General features: G+C 44.0%; 1 protein-coding gene across 1 annotated transcript in view; it reads right to left on the bottom strand.

Annotated features, from left to right (window-relative positions):
• Positions 1-20,657, bottom strand: part of LOC124555740 (cuticlin-5) — a 316,613-nt gene extending 295,956 nt beyond the window's left edge. Inside the window, exon 1 of the mRNA XM_047129764.1 lies at positions 20,476-20,657. Within this exon, the coding sequence (XP_046985720.1) occupies positions 20,476-20,501 (26 nt within the window). The 5' untranslated portion in view covers positions 20,502-20,657. The remainder of the gene's footprint in view (positions 1-20,475) is intronic.
• Positions 20,658-25,724: the final 5,067 nt, after the last annotated feature.

Here is a 25,724-nt window from a genome sequence, read left to right as displayed (position 1 = left end):
GTAACGTAACTATGTCGGTGCGTGAGAACCGGCGTGCTGCAATCTAGTTTCGAACCGCAGAAAACATTCGCCCACACATGGAGCATCCTCTCAATCAGCATGGCAATGCCAGACCACACAAGAGCGCTGCGACATCTGCATCAATCCGACACCTTGGGTTCACTGACATCGATTATCGTCCATACAGTCCTCCCTTCGCCCCATCCGATTTTCATCTGTTTCCAAACCTTCAAGGACACCTTTGAGGACTTCACTTTGATAGTGATGAAGCGGTGCAAGAACAGGCGAGGTTGTGGCTCCGTCAGCAAAGTCAAACATTTTACAGTGACGCTATCAACAAACTGGTTTCTCGTTGCGAGACATGTGTTCGTTACCAGGGTAAATATGTTGGGAAATAAATATGTAGACATGAAGAATAAAGATGTAGAATGTTAATACAGTTTGTTTTATTTAAAAAGCTTTACGCGTTTTCACATCAAAAACTTAGGAGACATTCCTTTTTAGCACGCGCGCGAACAATGGAAGAGACTTTCGAAGGTGCCAAAAAAATTAGCTACTCAACAGAAATTAAATTTTACTGATATAAACGTGATCTTTGTGCCAGGCCAAGAATTTCCTTCTTGTCGTAACACGTCAGTGACGATGTGCTGTAGGTCTGAAACTAGGAGGCAGTAGTACACTTGAAGGTTTATACACTGAAGAGCCAAAGAAACTGGTACATCTGCATAAAATCGGGTAGGACCCCACGAGCACGCAGAAGTGCCGAAGTACAACGTGACACGGCCTCGACTAATATCTGAAGTAGTGCTGGAGGGAACTGACACCATGAATCCGGCGGAGCTGTCCATAAATCCGTAAGAGTACGAGGGCGTGAAAATCTCTTCTGAACAGCACGTTTCAAGTCATCCCAGATATGCTCAATAACGTTCACGCCTGGGGAGTTTGGTGGCCAGCGGATGTGTTTAAACTCAGAAGAGTGTTGCTGGAGCCACTCTGTAGCGATTCTGGAGTGCGGGGTGTCGCATTGTCCTGCTGGAATTGCTCAGTCTCTCGGAATGCACAATGGACACAAATGGATGCAGGTGATCAGACAGGATGCTTACGTTCGCGTCACCTGTCAGACCCCTATCTAGACGTATCAAGGGTTCCATATCACTCCACATGCACATGTCCCACACCATTACGGAGCCTCCACCAGTTTGAATAGTCGCCTGCTGACATGGCTGCAACACTAAGAGAAAGGATGATCTTCACTACTCAAGGTTAAATCTAACTTTGGCTCAGAACGGGGTAAAATATGCGTTCACAAAAGCCTTTGGTCACTTACCTAAGAGCATAAAAAGTCTGACAGATAGCCACATAGCATTTAAAAGGAAATTAAAAGAATTTCTAAATGGCAACTCATTCTACTCATTAGATGAATTTTTGGATACAGTAAGTGGGTAATTCCCCCCCCCCCCCCCCCTTTCCGAAAAAAAAATTAAGTGTCATGTAATATTTTGTGTAATGTAATATCTTGTACTGACACCTTTTATTAACCTGATACGTTCCACATCATTACGAAGTGTCGTATTGATGATTTATGGAACAAGTACTAATCTATTCTAATCTAACCTACATGCAGGGTCCATGGATTCATGAGGTTGTCTCCATACCTGTACACGTCCATCCGCTCGATACAATTTGAAACGAGACTCGTCCGACCAGGCAACATGTTTCCAGTCATCAACAGTCCAATGTCGGTGTTGACGGGCCCAGACGAGGCGTAAATCTTTGTGTCATGCAGTCATCAAGGGTACACGAATGGGCCTTCGGCTCTGAAAGCCCATATCGATTATGTTTCGTTGAATGGTTGTTGATAGACCAGGACTGAAACCTGCAGAAAATTGCGGAAGGGTTGCACTTCTGTCACGATGAACGACTCTCTTCATTCGTCGTCGGTCCCCTTGGTTCAAATGGCTCGGACCACTATGGGACTTAACTTCTAAGGTCATCATTCCCCTAGAACTTAGAACTACTTAAACGTAAGTAACCTAAAGATATCACACACATCCATGCCCAAGGCAGGATTCGAACCTGCGACCGTAGCGGTAGCGCGGTTCCAGCCTGTGGCGCCTAGAACCGCTCGGCCACTTCGGCCGGCTCGATCTCCTTCCTGCAGGATATTTTCCGGCAGCAGAGATGTCGGAGATTTGGTGTTTTACCGGATTCCTGATATTCGCGGTACACTCGTGAAACAGTCGTACGGGAAAGTCCCCACTTCATCGCTACCTCGGAGATGCTGTGTCCCATCGCTCGTGCGCCAACTATTACACCACGTTCAAACTCACTTAAATCTTAATAACTTGCCACTGAAGCAGCAGTAACCGATCTAACAACTGCACCAGACACTTGTTGCCTTATATGGGCGTTGCCGACCGCAGCGCCGTATTCTGCCTGTTTAGATATCTCAGTATTTGAATACGCATGCATATACCAATTTCTTTGGCGCTGCAGTGTACTTGTTGGTATGAGTGCGTGGTGACGCGTCTTGGCCGTGTATGACGTGAGGAGTGCCGTGCGCTGTGCGCGCAAGCCGGCGCGGTCCTGGTTCGTACAGAAGGCTGGTGGCGGCCCCTCGCAAACCGGAAAAGGCCGCTACATTTCCACTCCGGCGCCCCCGGGCATGGCCTTGCCGAACGGTCTGCAGCTCCCGCCAGGAAGTTTGCCCTTTCCTGGGCACGCACCAGCTCCTGCTTCCAAGCCTTCTTCTTTCCATACACACTACTGGCCATTAAAATTGCTACACCACGAAGATGGCGTGCTACAGACGCGAAATTTAACCGACAGAAAGAAGATACTGTGATATACAAATGATTAGCTTTTCAGAGCATTCACACAAGGTTGGCGCCGGTGGCGACACCTACAACGTGCTGACATGAGGAAAGTTTCCAACCGGTTTCTCATACACAAACAGTAGTTGACCGGCGTTGGCCGGCCGAAGTGGCCGTGCGGTTCTAGGCGCTGCAGTATGGAACCGCGAGACCGCTACGGTCGCAGGCTCGAATCCTGCCTCGGGCATGGATGTGTGTGATGTCCTTAGGTTAGTTAGGTTTAACTAGTTCTACGTTCTAGGGGACTAATGACCTCAGAAGTTGAGTCCCATAGTGCTCAGAGCCATGTGTGTGTGTGACCGGCGTTGCCTGGTGAAACGTTGTTGTGATGCCTCGTGTAAGGAGGAGAAATGCGTACCATCACGTTTCCGACTTTGATAAAGGTCGGATTGTAGCTTATTGCGATTGCGATTTATTGTATCGCGACATTGCTGCTCGCGTTGGTCGAGATCCAATGACTGTTAGCAGAATATGGAATCGGTGGGTTCAGGAGGGTAATACGGAACGCCGTGCTGGATCCCAACGGCCTCGTATCACTAGCAGTCGAGATGACAGGCATCTTATCCTCATGGCTGTAACGGATCGTGCAGCCACGTCTCGATCCCTGAGACAACAGATGGGGACGTTTGCAAGACAACAACCATCTGCACGAACAGTTGGACGACGTTTGCGGCAGTATGGACTATCAGCTCGGAGACCATGGATGCGGTTACCCTTGACGCTGCATCACATTCAGGAGCGCCTGCGATGGTCTACTCAACGACGAACCTGGGTGCACGAATGGCAAAACGTCATTTTCTCGGATGAATCCAGGTTCTGTTTACAGCATCATGATGGTCGCATCCGTGTTTGGCGACATCGCGGTGAACGCACATCGGAAGCGTGTATTCGTCATCGCTATACTGGCGTATCACCCGGCGTGATGGTATGGGGTGCCATTGGTTACACGTCTCGGCCACCTCTTGTTCTCATTGACGGCACTTTGAACAGTGGACGCTACATTTCAGATGTGTTACGACCCGTGGCTCTACCCTTCATTCGATCCCTGCGAAACCCTACATTTCAGTAGGATAATGCATGACCGCATGTTGTAGGTCCTGTATGGGCCTTTCTGGATACAGAAAATGTTCGACTGCTGCCTGGCCAACACATTCTCCAGATCTCTCACCAATTGTAACGTCTGGTCAATGGTGGCCGAGCAAGTGGCTCGTCACAATACGCCAGTCACTACTCTTGAACTGTGGTATCGTGTTGAAGCTGCATGGCCAGCTGTAACTGTACACGCCATCCGAGTTCTGTTTGACTCAATGCCCAGGCGTATCAAGGCCGTTATTACGGCCAGAGGCGGTTGTTCTGGGTACTGATTTCTCAGGATCTATGCACCCAAATTGCGTGAAAATGTAATCACATGTCCAATGAATACCCGTTTATCATATGCATTTCATCTTGGTGTAGCAGCTTTAATGGCCAGTAGTGTACTTCTTCTCCGTTCAATACGAATATGGAATAGAGGCTTGTAATTCCAACACAAGCATCTCACTGCAGGCTGTTTACTGATCGGAGGCACCTTACGTGATGACGTCTGATAATACTAAACAGTGACCAGCCAGTACGTGTAGCTAACTGCTTAATAGCTACCGTCGAAATTGAGGCGGCAACCGAGACAATGCATCGGCCTGTAACAGCAGGGTTGTTCAAAAAGTTTCATCCGATTTCCGAAGGCTATAGATCATACGTTAATTAAGATTGGTTGGGTGTTTGATTTGTGGGAAGGCACCAAACAGCAAGGTCAGCGGTCCCATCGCATTAGGGAAGAATAGGGAAGGAAGTCCGGCCTAGCCTTTCCGAAGAAATCATCGCGCCATTGGCTGATGCCATCAAGGGAAATCACGGAACCAGGATGGCCGGACGTGGGCTTGAACCGTTGTCCTTCCGAAAGCGAGTCCAGTGTGCTAACCACTGCGCCACCTCGCTTGGTGTTAATTAAGCTACAAACCTGGAGTACATTTTAACTTGCGCGTAAGAATACGAAGATTTTGTTTTCAAAAGAACCATCCGACTTTTGGATATATCTGTTACGTGCACACACGTACAACTTTGTGGTTCTTTCTGCAATTACATCTACGATCAAAGTTTTTTTAAAAAAAATGGCTCTAAGCACTATAGGACGTAACTGCTGAGGTCATCAGTCCCCTAGAACTTAGAATTACTTAAACCTAACTAACCTAAGGACATCACACACATCCATGCCCGAGGCAGGATTCGAACCTGCGACCGTAGCGGTTCCAGATTGTAGTGCTTAGAACCGCTCGGCCACACTGGCCGACTCAAAGTTTTCATTTACCTTTCACAAACGTCGGATTCGTCATCCGCATGCAACGTGAAACGCGGCGGTTGCATTTGCACAAAACTACCTAGCTTTACCGCAGACTTCCCATTTTCATTACTGCAAAATTGGACATATGTTTACCACAAAATATTAGGAAACACTACCGCAAATATAAAGTGTAAAACAGCTTACCTTTAAAACTGGCAGCGAGGCACATCGCTTGCCCTAGTAAAGTAGTTGTCCTAGAGTGGGATAGGCTGGAACCGATGTGTAATTCTTTTTACGTACGCCAGTAACGATAATTCACCACGTTGATATTTGTCCCACAGTTCAGTAGCGCCGGCCGTTGTGGCCGAGCGGTTCTAGGCGCTTCAGTCTGGAACCGCGCGACCGCTATGGTCGCAGGTTCGAATCCTGCCTCGGGCATGGATGTGTGTGATGTCATTACGTTAGTTAGATTTAAGTAGTTCCAAGTTCTAGGGGACTCATGACCTCAGATGTTAAGTCCCACAGTGCTCAGAGCCATTTGTACCAAAGTTCAGTAGCAAAACGATGATTTTCACGTTCACGTCTATTTATTTTTCTTTTATAATGCACTAAGTTAAAGGATTGATTATTTTTACTTTGCAGTTGCTTTGGAGCTCCCACATACTCGTGGGTAGAAGGATGGCGTTTGTAAAATTTTTCTTTTAAATCTCGATGAAACGACTCCGCAGAATTCGTAGTTCTGACTTCCTCTGTTGGTATACTGGCCCCTAAATTCTCATTGGGGACTGGTATACGCAGGACGAAGCCGGAATTCGACTACCTTTCGTTACCATGCCTAACTTTAATGACAAATGTCTTCCATCTGGTGTTCAAGATGTATGGAGCAGACGAAATATCCTCAGACTCCAAGAAAAATATAGTAATTCCAGTTCCAAAGAAAGCAAGAGCTCACAAGTGGGAGTATTACCGAACTGTCAGTTCAGTAAGTCATGGTTGCAAAATACTAATATCAATTCCCAATTCCTTAAAGGTGAATGGAAAAACTGGTAGAAGCCGATCCCGGGGAAGATCAGTTGGGATTCCGAGGAAATGTAGGAACACGTGAGGTAACACTGACCCTACGAATTCTCTTAGAAGATAGACAGGGGAAAGGTAAAACTACGTTTATAGCATTTGTAGGCTTCGAGAAAGCTTTTGACAATGTTGACTGGTATACTCTCTTTGAAATGGGGAAGATAGCAGGGGTAAAATACAGGGGCGAAAGACTATTTACAACTTTTACAGTAACCAGACGGCAGTTATGAGTCGAGGGGCATGAAAGGCAACCAGTGGTCGAGAAGGGAGTGAGACAGGGTTGTAGCCTATCGCTAACGTCATTCAGTCTGCTCACTGAGCAAGCAGTAAAGGAAATCGAAGAAAATTTTGGATCAGAGACTACGGTTCAAGGATAGAAATAAAACCTTTGAGGTTTGCCGGTGACATTGTAATTATGTCAGAAACGGAAAAAGACTTCGAAGAGCAGTTGAACGGAATGGACAGTGTCTTGAAAGGACGACGTACGATAAACATCAAGAAAAGTGAAACACGGATAATGGAATGTAGTCGAATTAAATCAGGTGATGCTTAGGAAATCAGATTAGAAAATGAGACATTTAAGCATTAGATGAGTTTTGCTATTTGGGCAGCAAAATAACTAATGGTGACCGAAGTAGAGAAGATATAAAATATAGGCTGGCAATGGCAAGAAAAATGTTTCTCAACAAGAGCAGTTTGTTAACATCGCATATAGTTTTCAGTGTCAGGAAGTCTTTTATGAAAGTATTCGTATGGTGTATACCCATGTATGGAAGTGAAACATGGACGACAAACAATTTAAACAGAAAGAGAATACAAGTTTTTGAGAAGTGGTCTACAGAAGAACTCTGAAGATTAGACGGGTAGATAACCTAATTAATGGGGAGGTACTGAACAGAATTGGGGAGAAAAGAAATTTGTGGCGCACCTGACTGGGAGAAGGGATAGATTGATAGGACACTTTCTGAGATATGAAGGGATCACCACTTTAGTGCTAGAGTGAAGTGTGTGTGTGGAGGGGGGGGGGGGGGAGCGGGGGGGAAGGAGGGGGAGGGGGGGGGGCTAGAAATTGTAGAGGGAGACCAAGAAGTGAATACAGTAAGCAGATTCAGAAAGATGTAGGTTGAAGTAATTATTCGGAGATGAAGAGACTTGCACAGGATACAGTATTATGGAGAGCTGCTTCAAACCAGTCTTAGGACTGAAGACCACAATGACGACAACACTTTCTGTGCAACTTCAAAAACTAAGACTATATGTATGCAGCATGTAAAGCTGGTGAGTGTTTTGGTGAAACGTAAAATTTCCTATCTGCTAATACAGCACGCATACTACTACACAGAAATGGTCGATTTTGATCACAAGTGAAAAACATTGTATTATTTTCCAATTCGATATGTTAAAATATCTAAACTGTTTAACTGCTATAATGCCTCCTTTACAGTACGAGGGTGAATGGACATCTGTTTCCTTCGGGCTCAGTACAACGGTAGTGATGCAATAAGCCTAGAGCTTTTATTTCCACGATCATGAATGTCTCTTAGAAACACTGTTTCACTCATTTTTCGCTTATTTCACTCAAGAAAAGTGTGTGAAGAACTAACTTCACAATTTAGTAAAACAATACGAGCAGAATTATCAGTGTCAGATAGCTACGAAATACAGAAAAAGGAGACTCTTATTTTTGTTTAACGTACAGTGAGGCATGGCGACAACGTGAGGTCAATGGTGCACTGTGAGATCAGTGCGCTCCTTAAGGCCGATCAATAGTCGAGGCAGCTGACTGGTAAGCAGTGCTCTTATATGCAAGTGCCTAGTGCCAGCGCAGAAGTTAGCCTGTTTGAAAAATGAAACGACTGGCACGTTCTCGCAATTATGGTAACAGCTAAATCTCACGGGTACGTGATCCTGTAACCATCTTTTCCGCAAAAAGGAATGGGCCGTAAATCGTTTCTCGGGAAACGGCGCGAAACACGTGAAGCTTTCAAGAATCTCACTCTTGCTTCACAACAGTATGTGACGGCTAAGTTTCGTTGTGGCAGCCCGCTTTTTCACTAGAATTTGGCATCATTACAAACACTAAAAGTGAGAGGAAAATATTATTTTTCTTCTCCATGACCAGAATGAATTCACAAAACTCTATGTTGACTGTCGCCACTATGAAAAGCTTGTAGCAGTTGATTCATGTATGATTAGAAACATAAACGTCCTCGGAAAACCCGGCTGATAGACCCACGAAGAATGGCTAAGTCTTGGCTGGAAAGACGATTAGACTTCAGTGGGCTATGTACAAAGCTCTGTCGAATGCGTTCTGCGTCCTGAACGAACACGCGGGTGCGACCTGTGATTTCTCCTTACATAAACAACTTGTGTTGTGAAACTGATGGAGCCATCGTCGAATGCTTTGAGCTGTAAGAGGAGCATTTTTTTATATTTATCTTGAACTTTAAAGCCCCAAACACCTGAGGTCATAAGCTCTTGCACTTTAGACTAAACTCACTCCCTACAGTTATAACTGAACAGTACCTGTTGAAATGGAGACTAAAAACTCCTTTTGTTGCTCTGTTATCGCAATCTCGACTCGATGGACATTGGGTAATGAACAAGAGAGCGAACGAGCTAAGCAGGGAGGTCTCTACCGACAACTTACCACAGACACCAAGATAAACTTGCAGTTTCGACGCGTAAGTTAAAAGTCACCTGAAGTTTGTATCTTAATTCACTTAGAATAATTAATCTGCTAAAATCGGATGAACAGTTTTGAAACACAATGAATTTCACAGGCAACAGTATGGCGAATGCTTAACAACAACTATCTGTGAGCCTAGTCCTGGGAAATACTCGATTCTCCTCGATACCTACAAAGATTTGCGTCAGTGTTCTCGAAGTAGCTCCACTGTGACATAAATCAGAGCTCGTGGGTCGAGTCCTGCCTCAGGAAGTGACTAGGTATTCCATGTATCATTACTGTATGTCTTATGAAGACATTAGAATTCCATTCATACAGCACACTGTATTCGAATTTAATGTGTTATGCACATACTATAATGTAATTCATATAAGGTCTACAACTTTGGTTCCGACGTTTCTTTCTCGAAGTTCTATTCTTTATTGTGAAAAACTCTTAAAAGCTTTACAATCCAAAGTACTGGCCATCGCTGGCCATTACTTTCTCTTATCTATCGGGTAGCATACGAATCCTGTGGTGGAAGTACTGGGCGTCTTTTGAGAAATTCTATGAATAGATCCAATTTTGTACTTGTTCATATGACCGAAGGTGCTGGTCAACCAGGCCGTGTGCAGCCGATCGAATAAGATGGTAGTCAGAGGGAGCAATATCTGGAGAATACGGCGGGTGAGGTAGGACTTCCAATTTCAACGTTCCCAAGTGTGTTCTGACGGGTTTTGCATTATCGGGTCGAGAACTGTCATGCTGTATCTAACGCTGTATTGTGGCCGTTTGGTGCTCGATCAAACGCATGATCTGCTTTCGATAACGATCTCACAGTGATCGTTTGAATATCTTCGAAAACCATCTCTCTTCCACCGCCATGTCGGTCTTAAACGACAGAATCACACTTCTCGAAGCGTTGAAACCATTCTCTGCACGTTCTTTCACTAAGAAATGCTTCACCATATGTCTTACCCAGCATTCCATGAGTCTCAGCAGCACATTTCTTCACGTTAAAGCAGAAAATTAAAAGTTCCCGCAAATGACGAGAACTGCGCTCGTAAGCTGACATTTTTAATGCAGAACAATTTTATGATGTAATCACAAATCGACTAATATTTTGATGGTGTTATGTTTAGAATTGCCTAAGCTTATTGAATGACACTTTCGATCTGCACCACCACTTGCCGCCACTGCCATCTATTGCAAAACAGTGGAAGCAACGTTGTTGACCTATTACAATACATTTGATTCGAACTTCAATTGTTGAAGCTTAGTTGAATCGATGACGCCAAATTTAAGAAAAAATATCGTTACTAGAACTTCCGTTTCTCACGTTATTGGAATCCGATCGCCTGCAAAACATGCTGTACTAGACAGACAATACTAAGAAACCAGAGATGCGAAAATAGCTGCGTATCCGGACATCGATTTTGTCCGTTAATTAGAAGCCTGTACAAGAAGCAGAGAATATTCTCGAAAAGGAAAGGTTTCACTTTAACATCGCATCGACATCGAGATAACTGGAGTTGGAACACATGTTGGGAATGGACGAGAATGCGAAAGGTAAGCCGGCCGGTGTGGCCGTGCGGTTAAAGGCGCTTCAGTCTGGAACCGCGTGACCGCTACGGTCGCAGGTTCGAATCCTGCCTCGGGCATGGATGTGTGTGATGTCCTTAGGTTAGTTAGGTTTAATTAGTTGTAAGTTCTAGGCGACTGATGACCTCAGAAGTTAAGTCGCATAGTGCTCAGAGCCATTTGAACCATTTTGATTTTGCGAAAGGTAATTGCTGAGTACTTGTTTTCTCATTCGCCTGACATGATTCAAGGAAATTTAAGTCAGGATAGGATTGGAACACGGCTTCCCCAAAAGAACCACCCGGTGACTTAAACAATGTGAACCCTACACTGGTACTATTCTGAAGAGATAGTAAAATTATAAACAGTTATCTTTTTAAGACATATTACTACTTAAAATCTTAACTTTTATTTGTGTTAATCTTGCGTTCTTCATTAACATTATCACTAACAATTTCAAAAATTACTGTCGTGATCAGTTAGCCATCTGATGATGACATTAATTGCCGCAACTAGCAGTGGTATTATTAATTAAAAAAACACTATTGTGACTGATATATGGAAGTGAATACTCAAAGCAACTGACAAATGTTAAAGCTTTAGCCTTTCGATAGCAAATGTAAATAAAATCTTATTTTCTTACAGTATTTTGTCTAGGTCATCTACGATCCCTAAAATCTGTTCCTCGTTGTTGACCACTGCCCAGCGATTGAAGTCTCTAAGATCAACACTACAGTTCTGAACATCGCATGCGGACTGGATGTCACTGCTGCTGAAACCTGTGTCACTACGTTTTTCATCTGTTGCCTTTTCTTTAATGGGACACTTCCTATAGCAATTTCTAATAGTAGTTACACTAATGCTTTGTCACTCAAGGTCTACTGAATAAGCGATGGTCTTCAGATTTACAGATTTCAAGAACATTTCACCATCTGAATTTACTACTGAAGTGAGCAGTTTACGGCAATAAGCCTCAAATGCTCGTATGATCTCCTGATCCAGCAGCTGAATTCATGCTGTTGTGTCTCAGACATAAACAATTTTTTTTATTGTTTCGTATTCTGACTGGAACGCATCAGCATGTGGATGAGCTGGGAGGTGGACAAGGATCAGCAGAACTTCTTTTCCCAGTTTAAAAGATCGCACGTGCTTCCTCACTGACTGAACAAACGCTTCTTGAAACCTCTTTTTTGAAGATGACGGATTTCATACAGTCATTCTTTGAATGCATGTAAGTGGACTGTAATGATGACATACGTATTTCCACGTTTAAAAGATCCCGGGCTATTACTTTTACCAATACAAAGAGATTATAATGAAATGAACACCCCTAGCTGCATACAAGCGTTGATATAAGTCAACGGGAACAGTTGAAAATGTGTGCGCCGGCCTGGACTCGAACCCGGGATTTCCTGCTTACATGTCAGACACACTGTCCATCTGAACCACCGAGGACACAGAGGATAGTGCGACTGCAGGGACTTATCTCTGGCATGCCTCCTGCGAGACCCACGTTCGCAACTTATTGTCCCGCACTATATTCATAGTGCCCTTGCCCATTATACTCATTACTCGCGGCTTTACTGCCGATTCCCGTGAGAGTTCGGGCACTGTTCATGCATCCGCACAGAAGAAGATGGTCAATGGAATGGCCGGTGAGCCTTATATACAGGGTGTCCCAGCTATCTTGTCCACCCAAAATATCTGTGGAACAACAACAGCTATTGGAAAACGACTTTCACCGGTATCAATGTAGGGCTGGGGCCCATGAATGTACATATTTGGAAATATTCTAAAACGAAAGCATATGTGTTTTTTAACACAAACTTATGTTTTTTTAAATGGACCTCCTATATTTTTTTCTTCAGCAATCCATAGCATGACAAAGCACATACACAATGGCGTTGATTGCTTCGCAATATTCCCATTACATCCCGAGATATTAAGACGCGAAGTTGACGCTTGAAACACCCGACATGCGCTGCTAGCGCACGTCCTGAGGCTCAGGCGTGAACCCCATGCTGCCCGTAATCGCGATGTGATTGACATGCGTAATCACACTTCCATACTTATCAAGAGGTCCGAAACGAATAATACGGTCTGCTGCCATCCTGCTGCGATTACGGGCAGCATGGGGTTCACGCCTGAGCCTCAGGACGTGCGCTAGCAGCGCATGTCGGGTGTTTCAAGCGTCAACTTCGCGTCTCAATGTCTCGGGATGTAATTGGAATATTGCGATGCAATCAACGCCATTGTGTATGTGCTTTGTCATGCTATGGATTGCTGAAGAAAAAACATAGGAGGTCCATTTAAAAAAACATAAGTTTGTGTTAAAAAACACATATGCTTTCGTTTTAGAATGTTTCTAAATATGTACATTCATTTGCCCCAGCCCTACATTTATACCGGTGAAAGTCGTTTTCCAATAGCTGTTATTGTTCCAGAGATATTTTGGGTGGACAAGATAGCTGGGACACCCTATATATATCGCATTCGGAAGGACGACGGTTCAATCCCGCGTCCGGCCATCCTGATTTAGGTTTTCCGTGGTTTCCATAAATCAGTCCAGGCAAATGCCGGGATGGTTCCTCTGAAAGGGCACGACCGACTTCCTTCCCCATCCTTCCCTAATCCGATGAGACCGATGACCACGCTGTCTGGTCTCCTTCCCCAAAACCAACCAAATATATATATATATATATATATATATATATATATATATATATATATATGTGTGTGTGTGTGTGTGTTTTGACTACCCGATTTATTTGTAACAAAGAGGAGGGTGATTATCTATTTCTTCATTTTCAAACCCGTTTTATTTCATGAATTTTTTACATCGAGAGTTTTGATTGGAAGCAGTTGACTTTAAAGCGCCATTATATTACCGTTATACACGATCCAGTCATACTAATGTGACCATTGCCTATGTTCGACATCAACGTGCAATGACCACTCACAGACGGCATGTGGCAGCACTGGCAGTGGAGAGTATATAAAATGTGTCGAGGGGGACGCGGAAAACAGTGCAGTCGTTGTCGTAAAGCGAAAACGGAGCGATTTACTTGACGTCCAAAAGGGCACGCTCATTAGCTTTCGGACCAACGGTGGAAGCATTTCCGAAACGGCTAAGTTTGTGAACTGTTCGTGTGCCGCCGTGGTTAAAGCATACAGTGCACTGCAAGATGGTGCTATCCAAAACCGGCACCGAGGATGTCGTGGTGTACCATGGGCCATATAGAACAGAGGTGGACGACGGCTGCGCAGATGGGTACGGGCGAATAGACGTGCAGCTGTTGAGCAACTGACCGCTCAGATGGACTAAGGGGCTACCAACGATGTCTCCTCAACCACGGTTCAGTGAACGTGGCTTCGTATGGGTCTCCGCAGCAGGCGCCTGGTTCGTACACCCAAGCCGACAGCTGTTTATGGGCGACGAAGACTGGAATTTGTACGCAGGTACCCCCAGTGGACGGTCACTGAATGGCGGCAGGTGGCCTTTTCAGATGAATCACGTCTTACGCGTGTACGGCATGAAACGTCTGAAAGCAAACACCATGCAATAATTGTCGGTAGGGTCCAGAAAGTTTTCGTCGCAAACTGTGTCTGATCTCGGCATTCTGAAAGGCACAATGGATCATCAGAAGTATGCATCTGTCCTTAGAGACCATGTCCCCCCCTACATGCCGCTTGTTTTTGATCGGCACTATAGCATCTACCAGAGGGACAATGCAACGTACCACACAGCTCGCATTGTACGTGCTTGGTTCGAAGATCACCAGGATGCGGTTACCCTACTTCTCTGGCCACCAAGCTCCCCGGCTTTAAGCACAATCGAGAATCCGTGGGACCAGCTCGATAGTGCCATAGATTCTCAACCGAGAAACCTATGGCAGCTGGCCACGGCGCTAAAGTCGGCATGGCTCAAAATCACTGTCGGCACCTTTGCACAGCCTTGTTGACTCTCTCTGCACATCCTGCAGCGATCCGGGCTGCGAAGGTTGTTATGAAGGCTTTTGACAGGTGGCCACGGTAAAGTGACTGGACAGTGTACATTCGATGATTATTTAAGTATCCATCTTTCAGAAAACCGTGAAGCGGGTTCACTGTGGGAAGTTCTCGAGTCTTCTTCAATGCTCGTTTGGATAACTCCATGGCAACGTTTGAGAAACATTCGTCGGAAACAACAGCCTTTGATGACATATAAATCAAAGTGAAATTTAGCAGCTGGGGCTTTAATAATTAGACCGGAAAGTGGCACATCTTCAATTTGTGTTATTAAAAACCACCTACAAAGAAATTCGTCAGGTTCACTGTCTTTGATTATTTCCGTCCATTTTCTATCCATTTTCACATCACTTTCAACTGTGTTTACAAATGTTTTAAGCATATTCTATTCTAGGCAATCATCCCCCGATCATTTTTTCAGATACAGCACATATACTTTCTTAAGTTGCTTTTATATCATCATTCTTCACACGATCAAAAATCTTTGGTTTATCACTCACAGAATATGCTTTTCGTTTCTGCAACATTGTAACCACCACACAGAAATATAGACTCTCAATTAATAATACATGATGCACATTGTGGCTGTGCTCATTTAGACTATTGTCGCTTTGTTAACTTTGTCACAATGTCAACCGCGACACATGTATTCAGGATTCTGTCCAATGACATTATAGATATAATGATAATAAGACAAATCCAACATTGAACATTGTTAACCCTATCCCTTCCTACAACTGTTGTAAGTAGGCTGTTTCGGTTTTTATATTGGTAACGCCACGTAGCGCTCTGTATGAAAATCACTGGCTGTGCTGTATGCAGTCTGTGGCTGGTTTGCATTGTAGTGTTGGGCAGCTGGATGTGAACAGCGCGTAGCGTTGCGCAGTTGGAGGTGAGCCGCCAGCAGTGGTGGATGTAGGGAGAGAGATGGCGGAGTTTTGAGAGCGGATGATCTGGACGTGTGTCCATCAGATAGAGTAAATTTGTAATACTGGATATCATGAACTGATATATATATATATATATATATATATATATATATATATATATATATATATATAATGACTTTTGAACACTATTAAGGTAAATACATAGTTTGTTCTCTATCAAAATCTTTCATTTGCTAACTATGCCTATCAGTAGTTAGTGCCTTCAGTAGTTAGAATCTTTTATTTATCTGGCAGTAGTGGCGCTCGCTGCATTGCAGTAGTTCGAGTAACGAAGATTTTTGTGAGGTAAGTGATTCACGAAAGGTATAGGTTATTGTTAGTCAGGGCCATTCTTTTGTAGGGATTTTTGAAAGTCAGATTTCGTTGCGCTAGAAATATTGTGTGTCAGTTTAAGCACAGTCATTTATAATTTTTCTAAGGGGATGTTTCACTGTTCTCAAGCCTTGATGGATACAGGCATAAATGATACCTCAGAAATGCAATATGCAGACAGTAATAAGATCATTACACCGCGTTATATACGAATCTGTGGTATATCGTGTTTTTACTGTATTAAATTCTTTTATTTCTGTTCCAGAGCCTACGGATATGTCAAAATGGAGAAAAACGGTTGTGCTTCGGTTCAAATTCGATGTTTTTGGATTCTACGGCCAGAGGTATAAAACGCACTGTTAATCCGTTTTGACAAGGTTCATACAAAGAAAAGATCACAGATTCGCTTTTAAATTGCAGAAAATGTTTGTGTGAAACACTTAAGAAAATTTGACTCTTGATAAGTGGACGGAGTGACGATCGTTTATGCCAGCTGCATCACAATATACTGCTTTTCATTCCTTCAACTGCCTCATAGCTGTCGATATAAGGCACACCGTACCTGTCCACTACAGCAGCTGAAAAGGAGGAGGGGGAAATGAACCAGGCCATGCTGAATTCCAATAAACGAAGTATCGACCTCATCTAACTATTCATTTCCGTATAGGTGTGGGTGTATGCCAAAGTGTTTCCTCATTTCTCCCTTAATTAATAGCCGAAAGAAATCAAGAGACACAACAGTAGGCCCAGTTGCTTTACACGATGAATAGGGACGCGCCACTAACAGTTTTGGACAACTACAGTGAAAAATTGCCATTTCTGTTGGATGATGAAGTCAAGGATGGAAATATCACAACGGACTAGCCAATTTTATTACGCGGAATCAGTGAAAACGAAGATCCATATTCGTCAATTAAATGTTGGAATCCCCCACTGGTTTTCCTGTGTCGACGAGTGTTACACAAATGTGTAGCTGTAGTTTGTAAAAGACTCGTTTTTCAAGCCATTAACTGGAGAGTGGAGAGTCTTTTTCCATATGTGGACTCTCATACATTTCCTTATAGTGAGACTGCGGACCTTAACGTCCTCATCAGAAGATCGTCTCACCATTTTTAGCGTCACTAGCCCTCACGCCATGAGACTTTGCGGAGAGGATTGAGACTTCGGACACAACTCTGGCTCATAATCTGGTAATCAAGTATGTCACATCTTTACCTCCCCTTGCAGACAAAATCTTGGTGATGATAATCCTTCCACCACCGGTATTGGAATCATCTCTATCCGGATCGAGTGCCGTCACACTGGCCTATGTTATCAATCTGGGATACGAAAGCTAGTTTTATGTCTGATATGAGAGCTTATCCAGCGTAGTGTTATTTTTGTGTCGTATGGAATAAAGGAATCTTCTCCTCTTGAAAAGAACAGACGTGTCGCCGACTTTAATGTCGTCATCTGACCGACACATGATCACTATAATTATCTTACGCCATCCATACGCAATATGCTGCTTCTTTCAGCAATGTTCAGCGCACTACTTTTGTTTTAATCCTTATGCGCTGTTCAAATTATCGCATATAGCAGGTACTACCGTAATAGAAATCATGAGGTCCAAGAAGTGGTACTCAGGATGAACCAGTGCTACGCAAGTCCTTAAAAGGAAACGCCTAACATACAGTTCTGAGCGTATACTTTTCAGTCAATTAGAAAATGCCGAAACGGAACAGGAGTGACAGCAAATTTACAGAAAAGAAAAACTGTTATCGTTCGAAACTCTGCACTTGATCGTTGTATGAAAATGACAGAAATTTAAATAACAAAATGTAAGTAGTAACAGGCGTCCTATATGGGACACTATGCTGTCAATACGGGAACCTAGGGACAACTGCAAAAGCGGAGAAGATTTGACCTCACCTGGGCAGACACTGCAATACAGAGGAGATGAAGCAACAAAGCCTGCAGGGAAGCCTGCAGAAATATGTGCAGTCGTACAGCGTAACTATGGCAGCTTAATTAGCCAGATACGAGCTTATATCAAGGCTTCCCAACACTCGCTCTTCTCGCACGTCATGTGAGACTGGGGCAGGAACAAAGGTATACCAAGCACCCTCCGCCACACACTGTAAGGTGACTTGCAGAGTATAGATGTAGATGTAGAAGGCATTAAAAAGATTAGGAGAGAGACGCTCGACATCTTATTTGCTCTTCTTTTCTTCCTGCTGAACCCTGCCCATTGATGGTCAGACTACTTTGCAGCTAGAGTAACTTGGTTATTTTCGCAATACTGCAAAATGCCCAAACAGAGATATTTCCTTGCTCAGACTACTGCAGATTTTCCTCAAGACTTGCCCGGAACCTGCCATAAGCTGCTGTAATGTGACTGCTTTTCTCTCCATTCATAAGGTATAAGATATTAAGCGAATCATGTAATATCCCATTACAACGAGGCTACTGACATGAATTGTAGCAACAATTGGGAATAACAAGGTTACACCTGCGTCCCTGATCAACAATGAAGTGCTTTAGATGCTACATAGGCTTCTTTCCACCCTGAACCGTGCATCGTCCTGTAATTTTCATGTTGTAATTCAGCCGACAGCGTATTCACTACTGCCAAATTAAACTTACTACTTTATCCTGGCGTTGATGGTACGAGAACAACTCTCGTGTGCTCGGTCGGATCTCGGAGCAGATGGTAAATATATTTCACCAAAATACCACTTTGTCATGAACTGCCAGTTGCTCTCCTGAACTGAGGTTGTCCATGGCGAAATAATGTGCTTGTTGGAAACCGAGATCTGACCCTGCGTATTGGAATTATTCTGTCACTCATTATTTCTTATTCCTATTTGTTCCTCTTACTTTGTTTGTGATTAAATTTACCTCGATTACACATACGTTTGAAGTATAGAGCGCACACACAGAAACGACTCATTCAAAAATAACACAAATATACGAGACGAAACTCGAACTCTCGATCTTCCCTTCAAAAAGCAGCGACGATACCCCATTACCATGGACGCTTGCAGGTATATGCTGCGATGAACTCTTCAGTAGATCGAGGGATGCTACAGTGATTAAGGCATATGACTCGTACTCATATTCGGAAAGAGAAGGGCAACAAATTGCTGTCCAAAAATCCTGGATCCTTTTTTTCGTAAATCACTTGAGGTGAATTTTGAAATGGTTTCTTGTATAGTACCACTGCCAATTCTTTCCTCCATCATTGGCCAGTTAAGTAGGTACTCTGTCTCTAATTACTTCGACGCCTACTAGACGTTAAATTTTAACCTTACTATTTTATTTGTTGGAAGGTAGCTCCCGTTGAGTTAATTTAAAGATATGATAAATTTCGTTTGACTAAAAGAAAAACATTGACCTATGTGATAGTAAGAAAAAATCGCGACGTGAATTAAATGACGGTGACAGATATACATCGAATCACGAGCTGTTTCCGCGGTTCCAGCAAAAGCGTGTACTTCACATCCTCACTGTTTTCTGCCTGTCTTTAAAAGCAGAACAGAAATTACCCTCATCCACTTAATATTTCAGAGCAATAGATCACTTTTTTAAAATTCCATATTTAATTCTTAACCTACTATTGTTGTTGCAACACAACAATGACGTACATCATTGACGCACAACAAAGCGCAAGGCCTTCAGAAACGAGATTTATTGAAGGTACGATCGATCTCTCATGGTTCAGTCTCACTACAAATCTTCACTTGCAGATCCAAAGACAATCCAAGGTAAGTCTGTATAATTACTCGTGCTAAATTTTAGTTTTCCCACTGATGTTCGGCAAACGTGCGACGTTTGCTGGTGTAGTTTTGACTAAATGTGGAAGAAAGCGACCCACTCCATTGGTAACGAACGACATAAATAGTATTTTATAAATAAACCACGATGTAAACACACACCACATGTCGTAGCGGCTTCCAGTTGGTTCAACATTAACGTTTGCCGGTATGACGCTACTGATGAACTGAAAATTTAACGTCTAACGTATGCGGTGGCTTGTATACTAAAGGCAGTTTGTCTCAGAAAACGTGTACCAGTCGCCTGGTGCTCTCTGCACCTTCTAAATGGTATGCAGAGTTCTCCATAGGAACAGTTTGAGACAACACATCGTGAATTCATGTCAGTGCGAAAAAGATTATCTTGCAATGTAACGTATATCTGGTTTGTCCGCGACTACGAAACTGACGTGAACCACGTCTTAAAAAATGCAAAGGAAAGAGAGAAAACCAACATTAATTACAGCAAATATTATCGAGGTAAATTTATATAGTTAGTGACGGAGTAGTTTGTTAGAGTGCTAGAAGGTTACACTTATTTGTGGGCAAGTATGCGTTATTGCTTGTAAAAGGAAAATGTACGATATAAAAGATCCCTTCAGCCTACAAATATCCATGGACGCATCCTTAAACTTATTGAGAAACGAAAGGTTTATGTTGAAACAAGCACACTCAGCGCACAACAGATATGAATCCCTTCTAACTCATATTCAGAAAGTCAAAATTATCACGGATTACAAAAGTGAAAATATTGAAAAAGCGCTGACGGTAAAAAAAAAAAAAAAAAAAAAAAAAAAAAAGAGATACCTGAATGCCTGAGAGAAGAAGTAAGTAATAGGGGAATTGCGGTGTACACTTTTTCGGAAAGTACAAGAATAGAAGATTGCATATTACTTACACGATCCATCTACGAAGAGTCAGCATCTTTGAATGGTTCTCCGTAGATGTTCTGAGAAACAACACAACTCGAGCCAACAGCTGTGCGCGACGCAGGAAGAGAAGGTGCGATGCCCCCAACAATGAGTCGACTAGCAGCGTTGAGCGTGCTACGAAACCATCTTCCGAGCAACTCCCGTGAGGAAAGCGAGCACACTGACAGCGGCAGCCGCCCCCGCGCCACAGCTTTTCATGTAACAGTCTCGCGCCGTCCATTGGCCGCGGCGAAGGCCCGGGGAACTCCAGAGCCAACCGCGCCGCTGTCTTGCCCCCTACCACAGGACCTTGGTTGTTCGCCGCTGCAAAGAATAGTTTCACGCAACGCTGCTCAACTGCAAAAGCAGATCTGCATCGCATTCTTCAATAATGCCTTCTGAATCCGACGTGCGAACGTGGAAACGCCAAGCGAATACGAATACCTCTAATTGTTTAAAGCTCACTGTTCGATGGGCATGATCTTTCAATCGCACAAAAAATAGTAAGATCGCGTAATGAGAGTTATTTAGAGCTCTCTCTCTCTCTCTCTCTCTCTCTCTCTCTCTCTGAACTGCTACTCTTTTTTAACAGTCCGAAGACTGGTTTGACGTAGCTATCCATGCTACTCTATCCTGTGGAAGCCTTTTCATCTCCGAAAAACTAGTGCAACTTACATCCTTCTGATTCTGCTTACTTTATTCAACTATTTGTCTCCCTCTACAATTTTTATTCCCCCACACGTCCTTCCAGTAGAAATTGGTGACAGCTTGATATCTAGTTACGTGATCTACCACCGAATCTTCGACTTTCTTCTGTAACACCACATTTCAAAAGCTTCTATCGTCTCCTTGTCCAAACTGCTTATCATCCACGTTTCATATCCATACATGGCTACACTGCATACAAATACCTTCAGAAAAAGACTTCCTAACACTTAAATCTATAATCGATGTTAATAAATTTCTCTTTTTCAGAAACGCTTTTCTTGCTATTACCAGTCTACATTTTATATCCTCTCTACGGCGGCCATCATCTGTTATTCTACTGCCCAAATAATAAAACTCATCTAATACTTCAAGTGTCTCATTTCCTAATCTAATTCCCTCAGAAACATCTGATTTAATGCAGCTGCATTCCATTGTATTTGTTTTGCTTTTGTTGATGTTCATCTTATATTCATTCCGTTCTTATATACATTCCGTTCAACTGCTCTTCCAAGTCCTTTTCCGTCTGTAACAGAATCACAATGTCATCGGCAAACCTCAAACTTTTTTTTCTTCTCCTTGAACCTTAGTTCCTACTCCAAATTTTTGTTCTGTTTCCTTCACTGCTTGCTCAATGTACAGACTGAATAACAGTGGGGATAGGCTAAAACCCTGTCTCACTCCCTTCTCCACCACTGCTTGCCCTTCATGCCCCTTGACTGGTATCTGGTTACTGTACAAGTTGTAAATAGCCTTTAGCTCCCTGTATTTTACCCCTGCTGTATCCAGAATTTCAAAGAGAGCATTCCACTGAACACTGTCAAAAGCTTTCTCTAAGTCTACAAATGCTATAAATGTAGGTTTACCATTCCTTAATCTATCTTCTAAGATAAGTCGCAGGCTCAGTATTGCCTTGCGTGTTCACACATATCTCCGAAATCCAAAATTATCTTCCCTGAAGTCGGCTTCTACCGGCTTTTTCATACTTCTTTGGGATTGGAACACTTCGTTCTTCTTGAAGTAAGGGTTTTCACCTGTCTCATACATCCTGCATAAAAGGCAGTAGGCATAATTTAGTAAATGGTAGTCGAAACTCGTAATTATTTAAACAGAATGGAACATGTACATACAGGGTAAACCCGAACTTCCCGACAATATTTCGGTTGTTGTTCAGGGATATGTTCTGCGTATTTTGTTACTAGGGAGCAGTGAGACAGAGTAATAATGTAATAAATATTTATTCTGTTGCCGGCCGGTGTGGCCGTCGGTTCTAGGCGCTACAGTCTGGAACCGCGTGACCGCTACGGTCGCAGGTTCGAATCCTGCCTCGGGCATGGATGTGTGTGCTGTCCTTAGGTTAGTTAGGTTTAAGTAGTCCTAGGGGACTGATGACCACAGACGTTAAGTCCCATAGTGCTCAGAGCCATTTGAACCATTTTTTAAATTCTGTATGCTACCTCAACTGCCTTTGTTTCTGTAGAGATAACTTCACAGCAGTGAAAAACATGTAATATGCAATCACCAAAACGTAAAACACAAAACAAAGCAGTGCAACAACCCTCGGAAGATGCTCGCAATCTTATCACAGTGTGTTCAATTTGTTCTGTCAGTGTACGCCATTGTGCGTCTCTTCGACTGCATTCAGTGAACCCATGCATGAGGTGCATATCGGTCAACTCTTCATCAGTAAACCTATCCATACTGCGGTGTATCAATGTTAACGTAAAGCTTAACATTTCCGTAAAAGCAAACCCGAAACAGAACCGACCAGCACTGAATGTAAGCTTAAAAAAAATGGCTCTGAGCACTATGGGACTCAACATCTTAGGTCATAAGTCCCCTAGAACTTAGAACTACTTAAACCTAACTAACCTAAGGACATCACACACACCCATGCCCGAGGCAGGATTCGAACCTGCGACCGTAGCAGTCCCGCGGTTCCGAACTGCAGCGCCAGAACCGCACGGCCACCGCGGCCGGCAATGTAAGCTTAAGGGCGAAAAGTATAGTGGGTATTACTGTTTTTCAGCAGGAAGCTCCATGAATGAGTGGAGCGAGACTGTTTACAAATAAGACAAACGGCGCACACACTCGACAATTGTACTGTTCTGCAGATACTTTCAGTGCAATAGAGATACAAAGATAAACTGGGTAAGAAATCAAACGAAATGTAGTTACTCCGTATCAAGCCACCGGAGACCAAGGGACCGTTGTACCAAAATAATCTGAAAATGTAGCAGAACAGCCTCCGAAATGTCAGTAGAGATCGAAACCATTTCTTGTATTTATTGGATTAGTAGTGACATTTCAGCGTATTAGTATAAATACAGAAATGTAGTTATAAAGTATTGTTTTAGTGGACTGCCGTTTTGGTGTTTTATTTTAAATATTTAGTGTGACATTTATGTACACTACCGGTTGTGGAAATTGCAACACCAAGAAGGACACGCATGAATTCAATTAATTTAATACCACAGGTTAGGTACATGACAAGTAACAAATTATTACCTTTTCAAATCTGTACATGCCCTTTGAGCCCTATTATTCAGTATGTCGTGTGGTCACAACGCGCTGCAATTAGAGCTGCTATACGCCGTAGCATTGTTCAAATGTCTGTGAAATCTTATGGGACTTAACTGCTAAGGTCATCAGTCCCTAAGCTTACTCACTACTTAACCTAAATTATCCTAAGGAGAAACACACACACCCATGCCCGAGGGAGGACTCGAACCTCCGCCGGGACCAGCCGCACAGTCCATGACTGCAGCGCCTTAGACCGCTCGGCTAATCCTGCGCGGCCCGCAGCATTGAATCAATAAGGTTCTGAATACGTTCCTGAGGGACTTCCCTCCACGCAGTTTGTATCCGAGCCCACAAATCCGCGACACCAGTTACTGGAGGACTGTGACGCACCAGGTGCCGACCAACCATATCCCAGACATGTTCGATGGGCGACATGTCTGGCGAACGTGCAGGCCAGGGAAGCAATGGTACCCGTCGCTCTTCGAAGAAGGCCTGTACGGTCCTGGCAATATGTGGCCGGGCATTGTCCTGATGAAATGTGGCCTGTGGAGATGCCTGAAGGAGGGGGTGGGGGCGGGGGAGGTCCCCCAGGCTCCAAAACCTCTGTCCGGTACCGGCTGCTGTTCAAAGTGCCGCAATACGTACGAGGCGAGATCGGTTGTTGTAACCAATGGCACCCCAAACCGTCACACCTGGTGTTTGTCCGCTATGGCGCTCTACAACGCAGCCCTCCAGGTTGCGCTCACCACGGTACCGCCGGACACGTATGCAGCCATCACTGCAGGACACGTTGAAGCGGCAATCAGCCGAAAAGATTACATGTTGCCACTCAGCACCCCAGTGACGGTGTTCACGTGCCAATTGCATTCGGAGGAGCTTGTGGTTTCTCGACAATGGAAGCTGACGTAATGGCATGCGTGCAACCAGTCCAACCTGCAGCAGACGGCGACGAACAGTCGATGCAGACAAGTTCACACCTGTTGCAGTGCCCTAGCGACGAGCCAACACTGTGGATGACGCTGTATGGTCCGTAATGGCTATGCGCACAAGATGACGGTCATCCCGTGCTGTGGTGAAGTTTCGTGGTTCAGTTCCCGCTCGTCGCTGCGTACGACCTTTCTATATCCACTGCTTCCACACAAGCATCACTGTCGTAGCAGCATGCCCTGTGCGAGCCGAAATGTCACGGTATGAAGACCCCGATCCCGGAGACCGATCATTCTACCCCGTTCGAACTCGCTCACATGCCGATATGGCCCTTTGATATCGACGAGGCATCCTGGCACACACTGTATTGTTTCCATCTTGTGTGACAGCTCTGTACCGACTACACTAGGCCCAACGCCGACCCTATCGGATCGACATGAGAGAGCTCTGCTCGGCCTACGTGTACCCTATCTCGCTACAAAACGTATCACGTATTGCTTACACACCTGTCGCCACTTTCACCAAGTGTGACGCTATTCGGGTAATTCCTTCTCGGTGTTGCACTTTTCACAAACGGCAGTGTATCTTCATGTTTCCGCGGCACAATAGCTGATCCATTAAATTTCGGGAGTGCATCCGAATAAACTTTATTTCTTCTTCAAATATTTCGGCCATATACCTTTCGCCCTTCTCCAGACTGAGCCGACAGACTGAGGCTACAATATTCGTTCTGCCATTTTAAATTTGTACATAGTCTTTGCCGCCGATCATCGTCCCTTGCGCTTGTAAATCTGTTGTTTAAAGCGATGGAATGAGTGATGAAGCTTTAGTTTGTCATTTCACTCTGAAAATGTGAGAAAGATATGGTCGAAATGACTCCGTCCGAACAGGCCTTGAAGTTCCAACGGTACCGACCGACCGCCGTGTCATCCTCAGCCCACAGGCGTCACTGGATGCGGCATGTGGTCACCACACAGCTCTCCCGATCGTTGTCAGTTTTCGTGACCATAGCCGCTACGTTCCAATCAAGTAGTTCCTCAATTGGCTTCACAGGGGGTGAGTGAACCCCGTTTGCCAACAG

This window comes from Schistocerca americana, chromosome X (genome assembly GCF_021461395.2).
Source record: "Schistocerca americana isolate TAMUIC-IGC-003095 chromosome X, iqSchAmer2.1, whole genome shotgun sequence".
NCBI classification, from domain to species: domain Eukaryota; kingdom Metazoa; phylum Arthropoda; class Insecta; order Orthoptera; family Acrididae; genus Schistocerca; species Schistocerca americana.
The sequence above is the reverse complement of the archived record's forward strand: the minus strand, read 5'-3'. Positions and strand labels throughout refer to the sequence as shown.